Genomic DNA, 21,339 nt, shown 5'->3' on the forward strand with positions numbered 1-21,339 from the left:
AGGAGCTTGCCTTGAATCTTGCCTGTATAACTCGTATATGTCATTCGGCAAATAAGGCTATCCAGCTTCCCAAGATTTTTCTTCCACTTTAACATTGTCTTTCTTGCGGACGCGAAATTCCACGAGCGGGTAGACATTTTGGATCATTGAGAAGGCATCTGCATTCACAGCGCAGATGCCGAAATACGGCCTGGACGTAAGCTGGTTAGAATTTCGAATGTGAATCAATGGCTCATGGTGCGGCAGATTTTTCATGCACCTTTCATGCACCTCAACTCTTTTTGTATTTTCAAGTCAGTAAGCTGTGCATGTTAGGCGTTGAACCACCGCATGGAATTAATCACCGGTGCCCTTAATTTACAGTGGTTTAGCGGGTATAGATATATAAACCGATCGAATCCAGAGTCTTTGTCAGAATGTTTTATCTGGGTTCTATAGATATTAAGGACATTGCAAAGGTCAATTGTAGATCGATATGTTGATCGAAATTTGAAGATGAAAATGTGATCGTAAATTGAGTGGTCAACAATGTGGTCAACAATGTCGTTGTTGCGACGCGGACGGAATCTTCTTGTCAATCCGGAGCCTATTAGAAGGATTTTTCATATATTGTTCCCCTCCTTGACACGGGAGGTCTTTTGGCCCTCATAGTTGGCCCCGGATCAGCATGGAAACCTTTTCTGACGTAACAACATGCGTGATCGCCGCAGGTGGTCCAATGATTGTCACATAGACTACAGTTCTATGTTTTCTGTGCTCTTCAGAGATGTTGAGGACTCCCTGAATTGAGGACTCCCCGAACGTAGGTTGTAGATGAAATGGGGTCCCAAATTTGTATTAACATAGCTAATCCATCTTTGTCTTAAAATGTTCAAGATTCAGTCAGAATCGATTGAGGATAAACAACTATGTAATATTGTTTTTAACATGCGCGCTCGCAAGTCATAACTACGACAACCTCGGCGCCCGGCGTTGCAGTCTCCATAGGCCGCCCGGCGTTAGCCTGTAACTGTAATATAAAGCGATGGCCAATGAGGAAACGAAAAAGATGACACATCTTAAGGAAGATAGTCGGTGAACCAGGCAAATCGGCATGTATGTTTACCGTGTTGCAAAAGTAAACTAAAGGCAACCTTAATCTGAAGAGTGAGGGGGTCAGTTAACACTGTTGCCCCTCTTCCACCTTGAAAAGTGAGGGGTCATGTCCTCCTTGCCCCCTGTTCCTACACCCATGATATATATATATATATATATATATATATAGATAGATATAGATATAGATATAGATATAGATATAGATATAGATATAGATATATATATATATATATATATATATATATATATATATATATATATATATATATATATATATATATATATATACGGCAACAAGTACTTCTTTCCGAGAAAAAAATAGCGACTGCCCTTGGAAGGATTCGGTACGATGCCGTTTCGCCCTTTTGCTGAAGCTGCCGACGCTATGCTGCCGAGGGCGACCCCGTGACCTAGCTGACCTCGCCCGGCACTAGGCTGATTCGCGGTGGTCGTCTCCAGACGCGCGTGCCTTTTGTGGTCGGCCAGGTTCTCGTGTGATCACTCGCCTGCTGGACCGCAGCTCATCCTGTTTGTTGTTGTATAACCTTGTGAATGCTGCTGATACAATCCCGGCGAGGAAGGCCATCCTTCCGGCTGAAAACAAAGCCACATTCCACCGGCGTAGCCTGCATGAACAAAGCTACGCTGGCGATGTCATTGGAACGAGTGACCGGCGCACCACCTGGGCCGCTGCGCCCCCCGGCCGTGCGATCCACCGTGCCTGACATGCCGCGCCCACCAGATGACCGCCCGGCGTGACGAACGAGGCCGCAGCGATGCCAACCATGTCATGCACTGTGTCCGTCATATCCTGCCGCCCACATGTGGGTGGTAGGGTCAGAGGGCACATTCGGCCTGGGGTACAGGGACACGTCAATTCAAACAGCCGCAAAGCGCCGGCGCTGTTGCTGTCGGCTATATCGGTAATGTGGTAATCGATGGCAGCTGGGGTTTCCAACCATACGTTTTTTTAGAATACTTGTTAGCAGGATCTTACTCTGAAATCCTTTTGGCCTTCGGCGCACCTTTTGTGATATTTGGTTATGCTGCTGTAAACTCTTGATTGCATCTTTTTCGAGGACCGGAGCTCCGCTAAATAGTGTCTATTGCGTTTACCCTGACCCCCAACAGTGGCGCAAATTTATGTTGCAACACTCAGTCCGCCCTGCCCTCTGGTAATGTTTGACTGCCACATGCCATAGGCTGTCCCAGTCGGGGCAAATGGGAACGACAACGCAATTCGAACTTAAGCTCTCCACCCCGGATGAAATGGGCGACAGGTGCTTAGACGGGCGGGGCTACGGCGGTGGACAAGGCAGCCACTGTAAGTGAATATGTTGTAAATTTGTGCAATGCGACAAGTTAGGATCGAGCTGTCCGGCTACGAGTTTAGACTTTTTTACCAGCTCCCAAGGGGATCGCAACATACGCCTCATGCGTTGTCTGTAGTGCGTGGACTGCCCGCAACCGACTGCATGCCCTCCATTTAAAACAAATAACTTTATCGGTTTGGAAAAGACCGAGAGAGAATCAGGATTTGAGCGGAACAGCAGGTGTTCGGAGCGAGCGCTAGGCAACTCTGCAGCAGGCCCGAATAACGTACCGGAACAGCAAGCCATTTCCCGGAACCACCCGTTGTATGCATCCCAACCCTCGCCGGGGGCTGATCCAAAGCAGCACTGGTGTCAGCTGTGTAAAGCAATAACCACTAACGTCGCCCAGTCCGCTGACCGTGATTTAACGTATGAAGGCTGTCCGGCAGGAATTGTTCCATCCCACTTGCCCCAATTCCGCGCAGCAGAAGCCGATTTGTTTGCGGTTGTATGGTGGCATCGAGAACGAGCAGCACAAGATGCGGAAAGGTGTGGCCGGCACCTATTGACTATACAAAACTGCCCTCTATAGACAACGACATTGCGAAAAAGATGAATACCGCCGCACGATCGAGCGGTGCAGGGTAGCGTGGATTAGTTGGCCTAGTTTTAAGTCCACGCATAGCTCAATCAGTCATGAAGGGACCAGCGCATCTAGATGGAAATAGAATTTGGCATGCTTTCGTCAATGGGTGGCAGGGAAAATGCACAAGAAAATCAGATGAAAGATCTATTGCACCCGTTGCCCAGGGTTAGTTTATGTGGGAGGAACAGAATGTGACATATCAGACGGTTTTAATGAATACCAGCAAGCAGCATGTTTTCATAAAGCGTGCACATCATAAGGGGAACACACGACGGACAAACACGAGGCTGTGAACCACAGTAGAGAAAAACGGGTATTCCACGACAAATCAGCAAGGGCACGACACCCAATATTTCATATTTTGATGAAAATGCTTTCAGAGGAGTGTCTCATGCTCTGAATTCAGCTGTGCAACTTTGAGAAGGGTCAGAGCAAAAGTAAACAAGCTATAGCCTCGGGTGTTTTTGAGAGGTCAGATAACAAAGGCATCTTTGAGTGGCTATAACGCAATCAATAATTAGCAAAAACGGCTATGTAGCTGCTGCATCCACATAGCCGTTTCAAGCCAGCCATGCGCAGGTGTTCTCGCGACAGTTTCAAGCGTACTCAGCTGTGATATGTGTGATGGATGCAATATTGCTGAAGCAAAAGCCATCGTCGTCAAGCATGTCCTTGGTTGAGAAGATGCATCTTTGACCTATCTGTCTTATACAAGTCTAAACAGGCGTGGGGATAGTGTGTGTGTGTGGTGGGGGGGGGGGGGGGGTCCCGGGCTCTCCGCAAAATTGAGCACGACTTTAATTGCGGTGAGGTAAAAATTAACAATTAAAAATCTAGTCACATAGAATAGGAACATTTGCGTTTCTCGTCTCCACAGAGAGCTCGATCGCGTAGCGATGGCAGTGTCACATATTTAGGGAGTGTGGCGGGGCAAGCAGGGCAGCCTGGTGACGTTACTGCGAGGGATGGAAAATATTGCACAAGTTGTACATTTCTTATGAATTGGAAGGAACATATATGTCAGCATTTCCTCAGCCACAAAGGGATGACCCATGAGCTGTTTTTTCCAGCCCACTTCTCATGGTGCAAAAATACAAGTACGAAGGTGAAGGGTTGTCATTTTTTCTGGTGAGGCACAAACAGAGGGTGGCTCCGTACACATGGTCAGTTGAGCCGCTAGCCAACGAAGTCACATGATCTCTTGCCAGAGCTCCCTGAAGCGATGAAAATCCCGCATATTCCTGACGCGAACAGAGAGAAGGTAAAGCTGCTTTACAAGCCGGACCATGTCAGTCGGATGCGTCCAAGAAGGACAATTATGTCATGGTTCGACAGCTCGGTGGAACCAAGAGTAGAATGCAAAAAAGAGCTGTCTTGGTGATCTTGTGTAAAGCGTATGACTTTTACAAACCGGAATAAAAACATTTGCTTTCGTTTTTTCGACAATTGTTGCACTTTGTCCGAAGCAGAGCGTTACGGCCGGCAGCAGTGATAAACATTCGGTAAGCGTGTGCGCATATCACCAAAATCAAAGACTGCTCATATCCACTCTCGGCCTTCCCGATCTGAAATACCATGACCTCCTTGATCGCGCGGTGTGTGACACGGAAAGCTGCGACTGCATGATAGGGGATTGCAAGGACTGGCCCGATGAAGAGGGAGTATTGATTTTTTAAGTCACGTCCTCTCGGACAAGTCAGAGGAAAGCGACGAAGGTGATTCAACCCTTGATGGTGACATAGGTGGTGAGACTCGGTGTAAGCAGTAGGTGAGCACTGATTGCTGTGCGCTAGTGACAATCATCCAAAACAAAGGAAGACAGTACATGATCTCTTAGTCAGCAAATCGCAAAACTGACCATACACCCCTTTGTAGCTGATAGGCATTGTCAGTGTTTCGCCTAAGCAAAGAAGGGCGAAGTGGTTCCTCAGCGCGCTTTTCTGAAAATTACTCATTTGTAGTGCAAGACGCGGCTCAAAGCTTCTATTGGGACTCCTCTCAGTGCACTGTGCACCTGTTCGTAGCATACTGGGAGGAAGAAGGTGTGCTGTGCCATAAGATCTATTGTCTCATCTCTGACGCTATAAAGCATAACACCGCCATGATTCATGCGTTTTTGCAATGACTTGTCCCAGACTTTTGTGCCGAAGTGCCTAATCTCACACAAATATTTATTTCACAGACGGAAGTGCTGCTGGACATAGCGGCACTGCTGTCTGTAAAATTTATATTTTTGTAGATTGGGCGGTTTATTTTAGCTATATGTACCATCCATGCATATCATGACTATTTCCCAGTCCAGCGTCACGTTACATAAAAGGGTTTAGTGTGAGCGTGCAGTTGGAATCAGTCATTTGCTATCATTATATTGATATATTTAAAATCAGTTTTCATATGGCCGTCTGGTAGGCCCATATTCACGCAAAAATATGCCTCGGCTTTCGAATAATGGAGATTTGCGAGGAACACTGTGCATGTAAATAAAGCCATAGTCATAGCCTTATTCCGCGTAGAAAAACCAAGGAGAATAGAGAGATATATGGGTTGATATTTCGACAACACGCCTTTATTGCAGGTGTTCCTTACATCTCCAACGAATGTGTCTCAGAACAGCATGCATGTAGATAACATCATATAGTGAAGCAGGTGTAAACTGCGTGAAAAACATGGGAGGGCATAGTCTATTTCGGGGAGTCCATGCGCCCTATTGGTTTGAAACGAGGCATGTTAGGTGTTCCCGTGGTGTAGTGGCTATTACGTCCGCCTAACACGAGGAAGACCCCGGTTCGGTCCCGGGTGGAAACAGCGTTTATATGGAGCTGTATAAGATTACCGTCAGCTCACCACTCAGTGGCTCATCAGATTTCGAATAAGGAATAACTCACTCACAGCTTGCAGAGTCCTTTAAATGGGCGTGCGCTTTGTTGGTTTTGCGAGTTTAAATTAGAGGGCGTGATTCGCATTCGTATGGGTTTTGAACTGAAATAGCTATCTTGAAGATCATTCGGTGCAGTCCACCGGCCTGCCCTTCCTAAGACCTGAAACCGCTCTAGTTTCTGGGCTAAACGAACGCGAAGACGTCCGGACCAATTCGGTGTGACTATTTTAAAGTCATCCAGGCATCCATGACGCCATCATAACATTATTCAAATCCTGCCATTCCCTTAGCCATGCGGTGATCAAAGCCAAGACAAAAACCATTGTCGAGTCGTCCGTTTCTCGCGTTCATGGACATGATTTTCAGATACAGCAGCCGTCAAATGGCTCTCAATAAATGTTGCTCAATGTACCATGGCGTATTCAAACAATGACACATTGAAGAGCATATGTACTAGAATGAATAATTGCGCTGCCTGGAGCAGTCTTTCCACTAAAAACTATGCCGATCGTTAAAAGGTGAGCATATTTCACCATATCCAACGATTGCCTCAATGTCTCCAATTGTGGAACATTCCCTTCAAGTGTGTGGCCGACTCCAGGTTGCCTTGGACGCTTAAAACTAGCTGAATGATTTTTAATGCGTTTTCCGTTGGAGTTTCTGGCAGTCTATGTTGCTTAAGAAGTGTTTGGCGAGCCACAATAGTCTACCGCAGTGGCACACCAGGGGTAAGCATTTTCACGTTTACGCAAACCAGGATCGTGGCACAGTTTCTCTATTAAGTAGATGTGTTCCTCAACGCGTCATTGTTTGACTACGCCATCGTACCTTGCACAACATTGACTGATAGCTAGTTGACGGCCGTTATATCTGGAAATCGTGCTCACTGATGACAGATATGAGCGACTTAACGACTATATTTTTATTGGCTTTGATCGCTGCATGACTAATGAAATTGTATGATTTGAATGACGACATTGTGGCGCCGTGGATGCCGGGGTGATCTTGAAATAGTCTCTCCGAAATAGCCTGTACATCTTTGCAAGCGAATAGCTTAGAAATGAACGGGGACTAGGTCTTAAGAAGGATAGGGCTGTGAACTGCACCGAGTGATCTTCAAGTGATTATTTCAGTTGAAAATCCCACACCAATGCGAAACAATCCCTTTAAGAAGCTGCATCGATCTCTGTGCTACAATGGGTTAATTCCCCCTATGTCTGAGGCCCGCATGATGCTTCTCTTTGTCAAGGATGACTATCTCGAAAGGCTAAAAAATCTGTCCTGAATGTAGTTGACAAACATCCAATGCACATGTGTCGATCACTTTGACTGTAGGAAGCGAAAACAACGTTTGTTCGGTTTAGTTCAGCGTATTGCAGTGACATCCACGAGCAGTTTGAGGTTTTTCTCAAACCTACGTAAAAACGTTATTTTAAGAAGTACAGTGGATTGGGAGAACAAACTCTCAGTTAAACCGAACTGTTATTTCACAAACCAGCACAGTAACATGCACTCAACTCAGCTATGCCTACAACTCGATCAGTCTTATCCTGACTGATGAGGCTCAAATAGGACTTCCTCGGCCCGTTTTGGTTCGTACTCACTCGTTCTTAATCTCAGCTCTTGGACGTTTCAGTGGTGTGTCACATGTTGTAGAGATTCGTCGGCGCTGTTCACGTTCACAGCGGCAAGACACGGATACTTTGGCAGTGCTTTATTTTCCGCAAAGCATGCCAGTGCTTTGCAATGTAACCAGTAAGATACCAACATGTACGGAAAAGGTGTAAAATCGTGCTGGTAGTGCTAGCTATTTCAGCAGTTTGTCGTCCGCTCAGCTCTAGAGGTCGGCAGCTGTTTGTCGTCACCCGTCCGCCTGTCAGCGCCCTCTGCGCCTCTACATCCCAACCAGTGGTATTTCCATGCCCCTGGAGGGCTCCTCCTCAACGACAGGCATGTCACAGTCCATGTCACTATCCGTGCTGTCAGAGTCAGAGCTAGAGGCAGAGCGCGCTCTGCGTCTGCGCCAGCTGCCGGCTGGGGGCCGGCCACAGGCCCACGTCGTGCTGGTCAGTGGAAAACACTCCACATCGGGGCAGGCAGCGCACTGCTCCGCCCGTGTCAGTGCCTCGCCTGCAAGAGAGAGAGAGAAGTGAGACGTGACCTCTCAGCAGCTGTCTGTATCTCGGCACATTCACATTTCAGAACAGTGACGCTCGCACGGCCTTCCTCCCCACGACGCAGACCAATAACAGTCACCTGAGCTGGCTTCGCTCGTGGTTACGCGGATTTAAGAGTACCTCACTGGTAACATGCGGCAAGCGCAGGTGCATGACAACGCGATAGCTCCTCTGACCTGTCCCAGACGGGAACAAACATGGACGGGGTATTCCAAGGAGGATTTCCGACTGTGTGCCGGGCACTAACTATCTAATGCTGTTTCCCTGAATGAGTCTGAAAGTGAAGCTCACGATGGTACATAGTCCGTGGTGGGAGAAATAGCCTATCTGTTACTTATCGCCAGTCACATGGAAAGGATTGGGCGCCCGAGAGCATGCCTGTGGCGCCCGAAAGCTTTCTAGGGCGCCCGAAAGCTTGTATGGGGTACCCGCGAGCATTTATAAGGCGACCAAAAGCCTGTATAGGGCGCCGAGGAGCATGTATAGGGCGTATAATAGCATGTGTAGACGGTTCCACTCAAACCGTTTAATACAAAATGCTCCGAAGACACAGACGGCCGTGTTGGATACACCAGCTACGCCCTCCGAGGTCTACCGGTGACGATCCGCATATTACCACCATGCATGAGCCTCGGTGACGCAAAAAAAAACTCGGGGAAGCCATCACCTAAGCTGTCAAGATCATGTACATCATGTCACATCAAAACGCAAAGATATCTTAAATGCATTGGTACTTGTGAAACATGCTCTAGCCCCGAAAATGTCACCCAAAATAAATACCCAACTAGTATTGTTCAAGCGTTGTTGACTTGTATTGTCTGTTACTGGATCTCACTCTTCGGCACGTCATAGACGGCATTACGCATTTGCATCAAGGTCAAAAGCTGTGGCATTCTGGCGCACGAGTCATCAGCGGCCGTCGAAAACCGGACCACATCTATGACGCCATACGTGATCTTGACTTGCTCGTTTGTTTGGTTTCGCACGCTTCCATATACTGCTCAGTGCATTCGAGTACATGTCAGCTGTCGCCAAACCTTGGACCACACAGCATGGCGTGAGCACGACACTATGATACCCGACACTATGGACTCGACGCTATGGACGTGCCGGCCATCGCGCAATACCGAAAGTTGGCACAGAGGCCAGCCACGCGCGCCTAAGCTGCGGAAACGTACGCTCAGGGGTGTTCAGCCAGCTGCCATTACACATACACGCAGACGCCTCATAGCTCAGGTGAAACGGCATTTATCGCGAGTTTAGTTTAACCGTCGTTGACCTGGTGCCATGAAAACAATTTCTGAATCTCATTTCGATCACCCACCTGGGGACAACGCACGAGCGGCTGCTCTGCAGAACATCACCACCACCAGAAGCAGTATGGGCCACATGCTGCAGCCGGGCGGGCGTCACATGGAATGGGGATTCTGTAAATGCTGCACCTATGTATGCAGCCCACTCATGTGCTGCTACCCTGGTCAAGCCGTGCATGGTCAGCTATGTGGCATTTCGTTTGCTGCGCAGCCTGGGAAGCTTCCGGTGCTTCTGATCCGAAAGTTAAACAATGCAACAGATTTCGCATTAATGTGAAATCTCTGCTCAGCGCCTGCTCAAAATCACGTGCTCCTGATATGGACTACGCTCGTCAAAGCCAGCCAAGCACTGTATGCCGTGCAAGATGCGTTTTGATACGTTTGAAGATATTGTTGAGCTGGAACATAGTAAATTGTGAAAGGTTTCAACCGGCTTATTCTATTTAACGGCAGCTTTCGGGGTAATCGCTATCCGCTTTTTAGTTTGGTCAAACAATGAAATCAAACATATTCAGGTACACTTCAAGGGAAAAACTGAAACAGACCCAAAAAGTCACATGAAATTTAACATGCCCATCCCTCTGAGACAACGCAAGTACGGTAGGTGCCCAACTTCACGTTTCAGCTGCAGACAAATAATGCAACACATTGACGAAAAAGCACATGCAATGCGCTTACAAGCTGATGCGATTTCAATGTATATTTTCTTTATTCTATCATATCACGTGGAAACTTACTATCACTACGCATGCTTCTTGAGGATGTTTATAATTATTTCACATTTTAGCATCGATGCAGCAGCGACGCATACAGCATATCGCGACACTGAAACCAGATAACGTACCCTTGCGCAAATTGGCCAGGCCCGACGCCTGCTTTCGCTCCCGCACGGGGCGTTGTTCCAAGTACTGCTGTTTTTTCTGTTGTAGCCTGCCATTTTAAAATCTGATATGCACTTGCTATCCGGGCCCCAGTTTTGTATTCAAAAGTGTGTCACCGGCTGCTTTACAAACGAAAATTCCCTCCGTAATATTTTTTTTTTCTGTAGTTAACGCATGCTCTAAAAGTCACCCGTCCTCCCACGCGATGCAATTATCTGTGTCCAGAACGTGCTTTGATAAGCCCGAAATGTTTATATTCGCGCTTCTTATCGCCCTCTGATGTTCAACCCCTCTAGCTTTTAAGCTTCTTTATGTCCCCCACCCCCACATGTTTTCCAATCCATTGGAGGCGCTGACTCGCCTATGCCCACCAAAAGCATAGGTAAGGTGAGGTCTTTCGAGCCCAGCAAACTTAGCGTAATCTGACGGAACATCACCTGTACTGAAGTATTTGCAGTGGTTGCCCATGACACGCTAGGAAGTCTGCTCTTTGTTAGGTTGGGAGGGGTCAGAACGATAGCTCTAACCTCTCATCCCAACGAAAAATCACATTTCCTGACGAAACAAGGGATGGGACGCAGAACGGCCTCCGGTCGGTCATGTTTTCTCTCGTACTTGATCGGCGTGAATAATATTAATGTTAATGTGAAGTTCTGATGACACAGCCCGGTGGTTTTCTGATAACCGTTGATGTCTTCTCTATAGGAGACATCTCATGTGTTCGAGTCTGTCTCCGCGAAGGTGCACACGAGCCGGCGGTCGGAACTAGACTGCATTTCCGTGATCCGCGAGACGCTCTGCCATCTACCGTTCGGACTTAATACTACTACTCGCGCGCTATACTCGGTACTCGCACATCATGTAAACGGGTTTATTCTGGAAAGATGTTCAGAGGTGAAGACGAATAGTTCAGAGAATAGATATAAATGACGTCTCAAAACCTCGGCTCGATCCATGTGTTGTAAGCGTCCCCAATAGCTGCCTCCGCATCCCACTTATTCAAAAAAGGGTTTCCACCGACAGATACGCTTTTGTCTGCTATATACATACACACGCACACACACACACACACACATGTATATATATATATATATATATATATATATATATATATAATGTACATACACTACACTTTTATCTCATACAACTGGAATATAATCCGGAAGCTACCACGATTCTCCCTGAGGTTTCCAGTCCATCACCTTAAAATAATCATGCGTTAAACGGCTGCATTAAATCGTCTGCTGGCGCTCTTCATATCAGGAATCAAGTTACTACTTTACTGCTAGCGGAAACTCATCCCTGATGTTACAATGGTCCAGTGGACTCTTCCTTGCACGACATAGATGGAGAGCCAATTGGCGGTTGTTTTATCTGGGAATCATGCTCACGAACGCGATATGTGAACGCCTTGACTATTGCATGGTTCTTGGCCCTGATCTCCGCAAGGCTTATGGGATGGCAGGATTTGAATGACGGCTCAAGACGTCATGAATGCCATGTTGACTCCGAAATGCTCTCCACCCCCAATATGCCTTTCCCCATATTATATATATATATATATATATATATATATATATATATATATATATATATATATATATATATATATATATATATATATATATATATGATCTGAGCATATCCCCGGGCGTGTAGCTCAGAAACTAGGAGAACTGAGGTCTTACAAAGGGCAAGACTGTGAATAGCACTGAATGGTCTTCAAAATGACTATTTCAGTTCAAACCCCCACATAAATGTGGAACACTCCCTTGAAATATCGGGACAAACCTGATAACCCGCGAAATACGTTCAATCTTTAGTTCAGGTTCAGAGGTTGTTGAAATATAGTTAGGAGATGCTTATGATATAAAATATTTTTTAAAATACATTTATTCTGAATGGCTTGCATGGGTGACTTCGGGCTCAGAGTATCCGCCAAGCATAGCATAAGCCTAGCGTGTACCCTGAACCCATCACCCAAGTCGTGCGGTCCAGTTCAACGGATAGTTTTGCCTCCGCGCTTTTGCCAGACAGGACTGCGGAGGTTTTTACGTGCCGCACAATGCTACGGCACGGCCGCCCCGGGCCTGGGCTGACCCTCGTTGGCCAGTTGCCAGCTGACCTTTCTATGTCAGTCGGGTCAAACAATGCGCCCATTCCGGGACTCGTACCCAGTGCCGCTGGATTAATAGCCCAGCATCTTTCCCCTAGACCACGGAGGCGACAAATGGCTCCTAATTGCGGTGCATCTACTGAGAAGCCATGATAAAGAAAAATAGTTTCATGTAATGTTGAATAATTCTTGAGCCGCTTATCCGGCGACACGTACTGAAAGACGCGCAGCTCGCGCTGTGATTGTCGCACGCTACCCGGCGTTATTTACCCTTACGTCAAAGCGCGGCGCGTACGCCGGCTGGGAGTGAAGGAAGAAGTTGTGTTCTGGGCCTGGCATTTTCGTTAAGACTAATAAGATCGAGATGGCAGACTCGTTTGTTAGCGTGGTCAAGAAACTGTGCACCGAGTACGGGAAAACCACCCCGAAAAAGTTGATGATTATTGATGCTTACCTAGTCCAGATTTTCATCACTGGAGTTCTGCAGTTCGTTTACTGTTGCCTAGTCGGCACGTTTCCCTTCAACTCGTTCCTCAGTGGCTTCATTTCCTGTGTTGGTTCATTTGTCCTGGGAGGTAAGATTCACATGATGTGACCCCTTCAGCATTAAGTTTGGTTCACTTAACATTTTTTATCTAGAAGTAAGGGTGCAATTTTGCTTACTCTGGAGGCTCAGTAGTGAGAAACAATTAAAATTGCCCAGAAATACACAAATGAACAACTTTTTCCATAGGGTAGGGGTACATCTTAAACTGGGAGAGGGCTGGAGCTCTCATCTAAGTAGTAAACTACCTCCATGTGTGGGATGATAGGTGTGTCAGATGATGATGTGATACTTCATGGTGCCAGGGGAACAATGATATATCTCTTGCCATGATTTGAGCACCATTGTTTGGGACCAAATAAATGTAATATGGAGATGTTTTTTCTCCATCTGATCTTGCAGCCATGCCATAACTCATGATATGCAGGACTAATCATGTTTCAAGTTCTTACAAGTCAAGGGATAGTGGTTATCTATGAAAATAGTTTTTCCACCAATGTTGCATTATTTTTCACTTCACACTAAGACTTCACACTGCATGGCAAGAACAAACCTGTCATGTTATAATGTATGTCATATCATGTTCCAGTATGTCTGAGGCTGCAGGTGAACCCCCAAAACAAGAGCGAGTTTAGTGGCATAAGTCCAGAGAGGGGTTTTGCTGACTTCATCTTCGCTCATGTTATTCTCCACCTGGTGGTGATGAACTTCATTGGGTAGACACATTAACTGCACAGGTAAGACGGGTTAGAAAAGTGATGCATGCCGTGGCTACTTAACTTGTTTAGCTTTATTGTCACATATTCAAAGCTTGAGTGCAGTAGGTACATATGGCACAATTTGCCTGCTTTCCAGTCTGCAAAAAAACCTGTTGGCTGTGGTGCTCACTTTTTGTAACATTTAATCCAAACCTTGTAAATGGATGAATTTCTGGGATCAGACCGTATGCTAAGCAGTGCTTGTTACATCCAACATCACTGTCAGGTGGCCGCCTTTACCAAGCAGTATCCTAAAACCAAACCTATCCCACCAGAGTGGATCTAAATACAATATCCCAACTGAGTTATCCTGGTAGGCTTAAGGTCAACACCTGTGCTACATAGGTACTCTGAACCTCAGGCCAGCATGCACCATCTGGCCATGCTAAATTGCTTTTTTGTGGAAAATGTCTATGGATTATTTTTGCCTTGAATTACCTCCTCACAATTCCTAGAAATATTGACTCCATGTGCATGATTTGTTGGTAACTGCTGACTTAACTGTGAGGGCAAAGACTTACAGCATACATGACCCTGAGGCTTTCCAGGAATGTTGCTGCTGCCATGCTGTCATACTCTAGCATGTTTTTTCAGCCTGGCCTGCTGTGAGAACCTGACCGCATGCCATTTTAAACTTAGGTTTCTTATAACAATTTTCACTCACACCATGTTGTGCAAGTGAAAGGATAAGTCTGTCTTTACTGACAGCTCAGTTGGTCAATGTACCTACCTTCCAATTTACTCCAATCCACTTCAGGAATCCAAGTTCAGAAATTGAGATTCAGCTTCCTACAATCTGGCTGGAGATCTTTGATGACACTGCTAGCCACGAAAAACAGTCAAGACCTCCCATTTTCCGGAACAGTCAGACAGTTGACAGATGGTCAAAATCCTACCGTTTTTGCCACGGAGTTCGGCACAATCCATGGGTTCCAACGCCGAATGACCCAGCTAGTGTCGATGAGTCGCGAGTCTTGCCTGAAGCTGACGGCCGGGCAGTGGAGACGTCAAGTGCTCTGCTGTCCTTTTTAGCGATGTTTTCACGCTCCTGTCTCTTTCAGGCGGGCACCAGATCACGCCGACTGCTCGGGACCGCGCGGCCACTCCCGTTGATGCAGTCATTTCAGCACCTGGGCTATTCACTTGTTTCGACACGAAAATGCTGGGGTTGTTTGCCGTCGTGAAACGCTGCCTCTTTTGTGTGCTGCCGGCCGCCATGCGGGTCCGTTACGCCCGCCCCGCTGTACAGGGGACCATCTGAGACGCTCCGCTGTACGGGGGGCCATCTGAGACGCTCCGCTGTGCAGGGGACCATCTGAGACGCTCCGCTGCGCAGGGGACCATCTGAGATGCTCCGCTGTTCAGGGTCCACGCGAAGACGGCGCGCAGACGTTCCGCGAGGACCAGTCGCGAATTGCGTATTACGTGAATACAGGCAAAGTGGGTCAGCCGTGTATCCGTGGTGTTTGGGTTGTGGACCCGGTTGCAACATGGCGTCGTACCAATATGCTGCGGCATGCGTGGGCGAGTGGCCCTTAAACTGCGGCATGTGTGGGCGAGTGGTCCTCAAACTGTCCCGTGGCCCGCAGTCGCGCCGGCTGCACAACACGCGATGTTCGGGTAGTATTGTAAAGCAAACAAACCAGGGCATTAGAACACACCCCACATTCGCACACAGCGGACTTCAGCTGGTGCCGTCTCGGCCACGCTTCGGGGCGCGGGAGGTAGAGCGCGGACGGGTCCGCCCCACCCAGGGACGGTCGGGGCTCCAGCTGCCGGGCGGGCCAAGGGGGCTCATCACCGCTGGACGGGCCGGTGTCGTGACAGGCGCACGCCACATGACGGCGGCGGTGCGTCACAAAGAAGCTCGCGGGGCCGGGCAAGAAGCCGCGTCACACGAGTCGAGGGAAAGAGGTAAACGGAGGAGATCAGAGGGATCAGTATCAGCCAGCGAGACTCGAAAATACAGTCAAAAGGTGGAAGGGGGCGAAATGCCGGACAGGCAACGCCTCCCCGGCAACAAGGGTTATCACGCAACAGTGTTACAAAAATACGCCAGCAATGACTGTCTTCGTCGATGCTGCCGGACTATCCACGCAACGGCTCAAAGCTAAATGCTACGGCACAATACAATGGCAACGCAGAAGGGGCCGACGTGGTCGGGTAAGCATTACCCTGCGTGTCATACCCAGAAAAAACATCGTAAGCTTTTTGGAAGCCCGCCTTGCGCACCCGCCCCACCCGCCAAATGACTTAACTTCCCCACAACGTAACTGCCGAGCGCTTGCGCCGAAAAAGGGAGCTACACCTAACATACCGCCACTAGCCTACCTCCAGCAACGCGGCCCAGTCTGACATCTCCAGCAGCCGGTACAAGCAGAACGAAGAGCACAGCCAAAACAACGGGCCGCACGCGGCAAGGGGCGCGTCTGCGTCAGCGAGACCACCTGGGACCCTCCGTCCCAGCGAGGGACGGACAATCAGGTCGTCGTGCGTCGCCGCAGACCTCACCCAACACACCACGAGAACTGGACGCCTCCACCGTGGGACGGCCCGCATGCCCGCGACAGCGATCGGCTCTCCTCGTACGTGCGAGAGGGCCCACCGCCGAGGAGCCTGTACGCTGCCGCGCCCGCCAAGGCCCCGCGCGCAAGTAAGTACACGACACGCCCGCATGCTGGCCGGCGCAGTACACTAGAGATATCACACTGCAGTAACAGCCGGCCTCCGCACCGTCCGCCGCCGGCTGACCGGGTCGCCAGGCACGGGCCTCGGATCGGGTCGGCCCCCTCCGTTGGACGGATGGGGGAAGGGGGGGGGGGGGACTTCACCGCGCGCCCTCAGCGCTGCTTGAGGCCAGGTAGCGCCGGCGCGCCCGCTCCAACATGGCCTCCTTGCGCTGCTGCAGCAGTGTCTGCCGCTCCGACGGGCTCTTGGAGAAGCGCGAGCCGGACTCGGCCGCCGGCGCCGCCGCGTCCTGGTCGGACTCATCGGACCTGCGACACGGCCCAAGCGCCTGGTGACGGAGCGCTCCACGGGGATATCACCGCGGCAGACACCGCCTCGCTCACACACAGACACACATACCCACACACCACACCCAACGAGTGCGCCTTCGAGGGTTTTGCTGCCATCGAAAACGGAGGCGTTTGGCGAGGCAACGAATATGAGACTTTGGCTGGAGCAACGGATGGAAAGACGAACGTTTCTCCATCCGGAACTGGTGCGTTTGGGTAAAAAATGCGAGAGTTCTTTGACTCCAGCCATTCTCCGTGTTTAGAGGAACGCACCTCCGACATAGCCGCCGTGGTAGCAGAAATTTGTCATCCACACATGCGCGAACAGTCAACCCAGCCGCCGCCAAACACACGGCCAACCGCTCCACACCCACTGGTCTACGCGCATCCCAGAACAACCAACTCTTTTATCGCTGGCCGACACGCCCCCCCCCCCCCCCACACACACTCCAGTCATTGGAGGGCGCACCCCAGAACAACCAGCTGTGCAGCCATTGGCCGGCACGCACCCATGAACACATGGCACCCACTGTGCCGCCGCCGGGCGTAGTTCAGGTCGCTTGCTCCACGCAGCTTCCAGCCTATCCTAGCATACCGTACACTCTGGCATACAGACATGAGTCCACTTCCACGCAAGCGCGGCCACCACCGCCGAGAGGATGCTAGAGGACCGTCGCCGTCGCGCGCACGTCTGCCTAAAGAACTGTGGCCCTCAAAACCACATACCACATACCAAAACCCTGCACCTTGTAGGTGCAGGGTCCCGGGGCGCGGGGCGGGCGGCATGGTCGGGTCGCCACTGACCGGGACTCGTCCGGACTCGTGCGGGGTTCGTCCGTCTGGTTCCAGCGGCGGCCATCGGCCGGCTCCGCGGCGTCGGCGGCCAGCTCGTCGCTGGTGAACATGGGAGGCGCCGGGTGGTCGTGCACGGCGCCGTCCAGAATGTTCTCGACGGTGGCCTCCATCGAGCCGGACTGCTGCAGGTCCTCGGCGATGGCCGGCAGCGACACGTGCGGGAACAGCTGCTGCACCTGTCGTCGGAGGACGCGCACGGCCAGCGGGGCGTGAGAGGTGCTGCCACCGACGGCACGGAGCGGCGGCCCCTAGGAGTTGCCACCACGCGGCTGACCCAGTCCACTGAAGGGAGATGGGTTCACTGTAGTGCTGGGATTTTGGGCCATGGATGCAAAGCGATTTGTGGCTTTATTAATAGTGCAGACACAAGACAACCTAAATAAAAACACGCACGCTGGAATGATCAAATGTTCCTCACGACAGCCCCTGATGTACGGTCGTAAAGGAGAGTTGATGAAACAAAGTCAACGAAGAGTGTACAAAGCCAAAGCCAAGAACGGAAGACAAAGGGGCTGCATATATTTAAAAAGTCAGCAAAGTGCAACTGTTTCTCCTGAAAGAGCTGGATGAAAGAAAAGCTGTTCTGTCGGCATTTAAGTATTAAGGGTGATTAAGTTTACATAGATAAGGCAGTAGTATTAGCTTTCTTCGTCGTAAAAACAGGAGAATAAATGGTGATTTGGCTATCATAGATAAGACAGTAGTATTAGCCTTCTTCCTCGTAAAAAACACGAGAATAGAGGTATAGTTAGGTTAAGTGAACCAAACTATATCTCTATTCTCCCGTTTTTTATCGCGAGGAATAAGGCTAACACTTCTCTCTTACGTACGTGACAAATGTGCATGGCTAATGCACGGAACAATTTACGTAATGATTAAGTTCCAGTAACGCCATTTAGGTTAACATCAGAAACTGCGTGGTGTCGGTCTCGGTAGCAAAGTTGGTTAGCGTGTCTGCCTTCCAACCCACCCACCCGTGGCGGGGTGGCTTCAAGTCGCTTTGGGCGCTAGCCATTTTCCCTGGACAGGAAAGGCCTACGACCGGTGGCAACAGCCGCACTAAAGGTAAGATGAAATCAGAGGGCTAGACAAGCTATGCCGAGCAATGCGGCACACTCAGCTGTCGCCACCAAATCCGTCGTTGGCCTGCATTTGCACAATCGGATGGTGCAGACCAGGGCTCACACAACCACTGCTTAGCAGCATAAGCTCTGATCCCAGAAACCCATCTTGCCGCGCGCTAGCTGACAGAGCGCCCGGCACCATCCACCGGGTACGCCCGAGGCCGGGCACCATCCACCGGGCACGTCCGAGGCGCAGCACCATCTACCAGGCACGTCCAAGGCCCAGCACCATCTCCCGGGCACATCCGAGGCCGGGCGCCATCCGTCGGGCACATCCGAGGCCGAGCACCATCCGTCGGGCACATCCGAGGCCGGGCACCATCCGTCGGGCACATCCGAGGCCGGGCACCATCCGTCGGGCACGTCCCAGGCCCGGCACCATCCATCGGGCACATCCACGGCCTGGCACCATCTACCGGGCACGTCCAGGACTTAGTACCATCTACCGGACACATCAGAGGCGCGGCACCATCCACCGGGCACGTCCGAGGCCCGGTACCACCCACCTGTCGGGCCATGGCGTCCAACTGCGAGGCCGGCACCGCCTCCTGTTGACTGGCGCGCACCAGCTGTGTGTGGTTCACCTCCACCGAGAAGCTGGGCAGGAACGACACGAACCGGGAGCCTGTCACCCGCCGGGTTAGGTCAGGTCAGTGGAACGCCCGGCGTAGCAGCCGGTGGGGCGAGTGCCACGAACAAACGGCTATGTTAGCGTAGCACAAGTGTTTTACAGGACGCGACAGAGAATAAATGCGAGCGCACCGACGGTACGAATACAATACGATGTGCACAATATTAGCCAATGAAATCAAATGATACTTCGCGAATGATACAAAGCGGAAATAGCAAACTCCTGGCAATAAGAAATAAAAATTAGGATACCCCGTAATCATCTAAACGTTCACACGCATCTTCTGGTAAACCTGACACAAACATGCCTGACATGTAAACATGCCTGACACACAAAAGGTCCGAGGTTAGAGGTCACTGTCAGTGATGCGTGACTGCGACGCCGCAGAGTCTGGCCTCTCCCGCTCCGAACACTGACGCCAAAAACACCCGCAGCTGCGTCCGCAGGTCACCACTTCACAACAGCCCCCTCCGAGTCGAGCGCCGCCGTTCAATCTCCCTAGCAATCTCCCGGGGCGCGAGGAGGCGTGACGCACCGCTGTGCTGGCGCCAGGGCGGCCGCTGCCGCTGCTGCGGCCGCCGCCGGCCGGCGTCGCCGTCCGGCCGGCCGCTCAGGTCCAGGCCCTTGCGGCAGGTGGGGCACGACGGGTCCTGCTCCAGCCACTGACGCAGGCAGGTGCTGGCGGCCGGAGAACGGGCGTTAGACGGAAGGGTACGCGGGGGCGGGGGGGGGGGGGGGCACAACGGCTGGCGCGGCAAGGCGACGAATGCGTGCACGGAGCGCGGCGGGCTCGGTCCCTACAGCATACTGAAAAATCCCGTTTGGTTTGAACCACTCCTGGTTATGGGGACAGCGCTACAGACTGCCTGCCGAAACCTAAATCTAGCGTCACTTGAGCAAAAAACTCGCGTGACTGATTTCGCTCACATACTCAGTCCAGCTACTCGCAGCGGCGGATCGAACCCCACCAATTACAGCAACACGCGTCCCCATACGCCTTACAGGTGCGTGCCCCGCCAGTGGCAGGTTCCGTGCGGACCACACAGACCGCAGTCCGACCGGCTCGTTCCCGGCCGGCAGCCACCTGGCGGCCGGCCGGCGCACCACTCACGCGTGGAAGCAGTGCTGACACTCGAGCCGGCGCGCCGCCTCCATGGCGTCCCAACAGATGGCGCACTGGTCGCCGGCGTCGGCCAGCTCGGCCGGCGAGGCCATGGCGCACTCCAGCTCGATGTACCTGCTGGCAGAGAGCGGGGCTCAGCGCGCGACCTGAGCCGGAGCCGGAGCCGGAGCCGGAGCATAGCTAGCAGGATGAGCCAGACCATCTGACAGAGACTGGATTCGGTCAAGACAGGGGGGGGGGGGGGGGGGGGCGACGGACCTTATCACAAGGGGCATCGTCACAAGAGACAGGCCACATCCCGTCATGGAGGGTTAACCCATCTACGAGGGGAGGGCCAGTCTGTCCAGCGTCCGGGCCCCGTCGCGGGAGGACCACGGTCCTGACCTCGTCGCAGGGAGGACCACAGTCCACGCCTCGTCGCAGGAGGACCACAGTCCGGACCTCGTCACGGGGAGGACCACACACCTGACCTCGTCACGGAGAGGACCACACACCTGACCTCGTCACAGGGAGGACCACACACCTGACCTCGTCACAGGGAGGACCACACACTTGACCTCGTCACAGGGAGGACCACACACCTGACCTCGTCACAGGGAGGACCACACACCTGACCTCGTCACCGGGAGGACCACAGTCCAGGCCTCGTCGCAGGAGGACCACAGTCCGGACCCCGTCACGGGGAGGACCACACACCTGACCTCGTTACGGGGAGGACCACACACCGGACCTCATCACGGGGAGGATCACGCACCGAACCCCGCCATGGGAAGAACCACAGTCCGGACCTCGTCACGGGGAGGACCACAGTCCGGACCTCAACGCAGGGAGGACCACAGACCGGACCTCACCACGCACCTCAGGACGC

The 21,339-nt window shown here is 51.2% G+C and overlaps 1 protein-coding gene and 1 long non-coding RNA gene across 2 annotated transcripts in view; one reads left to right on the plus strand and one right to left on the minus strand.

Annotated features, from left to right (window-relative positions):
• Positions 1-12,686: 12,686 nt before the first annotated feature.
• LOC119105257 (uncharacterized) lies at positions 12,687-15,169 on the plus strand. Its single transcript, XR_005095035.1, has 3 exons — positions 12,687-12,994; positions 13,553-13,700; positions 14,783-15,169. It is a non-coding gene; the product is annotated as an uncharacterized LOC119105257 (long non-coding RNA).
• A 121-nt stretch (positions 15,170-15,290) lies between these two features.
• Positions 15,291-21,339, minus strand: part of LOC119105256 (E3 ubiquitin-protein ligase AMFR) — a 97,059-nt gene continuing 91,010 nt past the window's right edge. The window contains exons 7-12 of the mRNA XM_037228723.1: positions 21,330-21,339; positions 20,460-20,585; positions 19,884-20,026; positions 19,224-19,342; positions 17,543-17,769; positions 15,291-16,717 (exon numbers count right to left, since the gene is read on the minus strand). The exon at positions 21,330-21,339 is cut by the window's right edge and continues 189 nt beyond it. Of these exons, the coding sequence (XP_037084618.1) occupies positions 16,549-16,717; positions 17,543-17,769; positions 19,224-19,342; positions 19,884-20,026; positions 20,460-20,585; positions 21,330-21,339 (794 nt within the window). The 3' untranslated portion in view covers positions 15,291-16,548. The remainder of the gene's footprint in view (positions 16,718-17,542; positions 17,770-19,223; positions 19,343-19,883; positions 20,027-20,459; positions 20,586-21,329) is intronic.

Source organism: Pollicipes pollicipes, unplaced genomic scaffold (assembly GCF_011947565.3).
Source record: "Pollicipes pollicipes isolate AB1234 unplaced genomic scaffold, Ppol_2.1 Scaffold_6138;HRSCAF=7277_pilon_pilon_pilon, whole genome shotgun sequence".
In the NCBI taxonomy this organism is placed as follows: domain Eukaryota; kingdom Metazoa; phylum Arthropoda; class Thecostraca; order Pollicipedomorpha; family Pollicipedidae; genus Pollicipes; species Pollicipes pollicipes.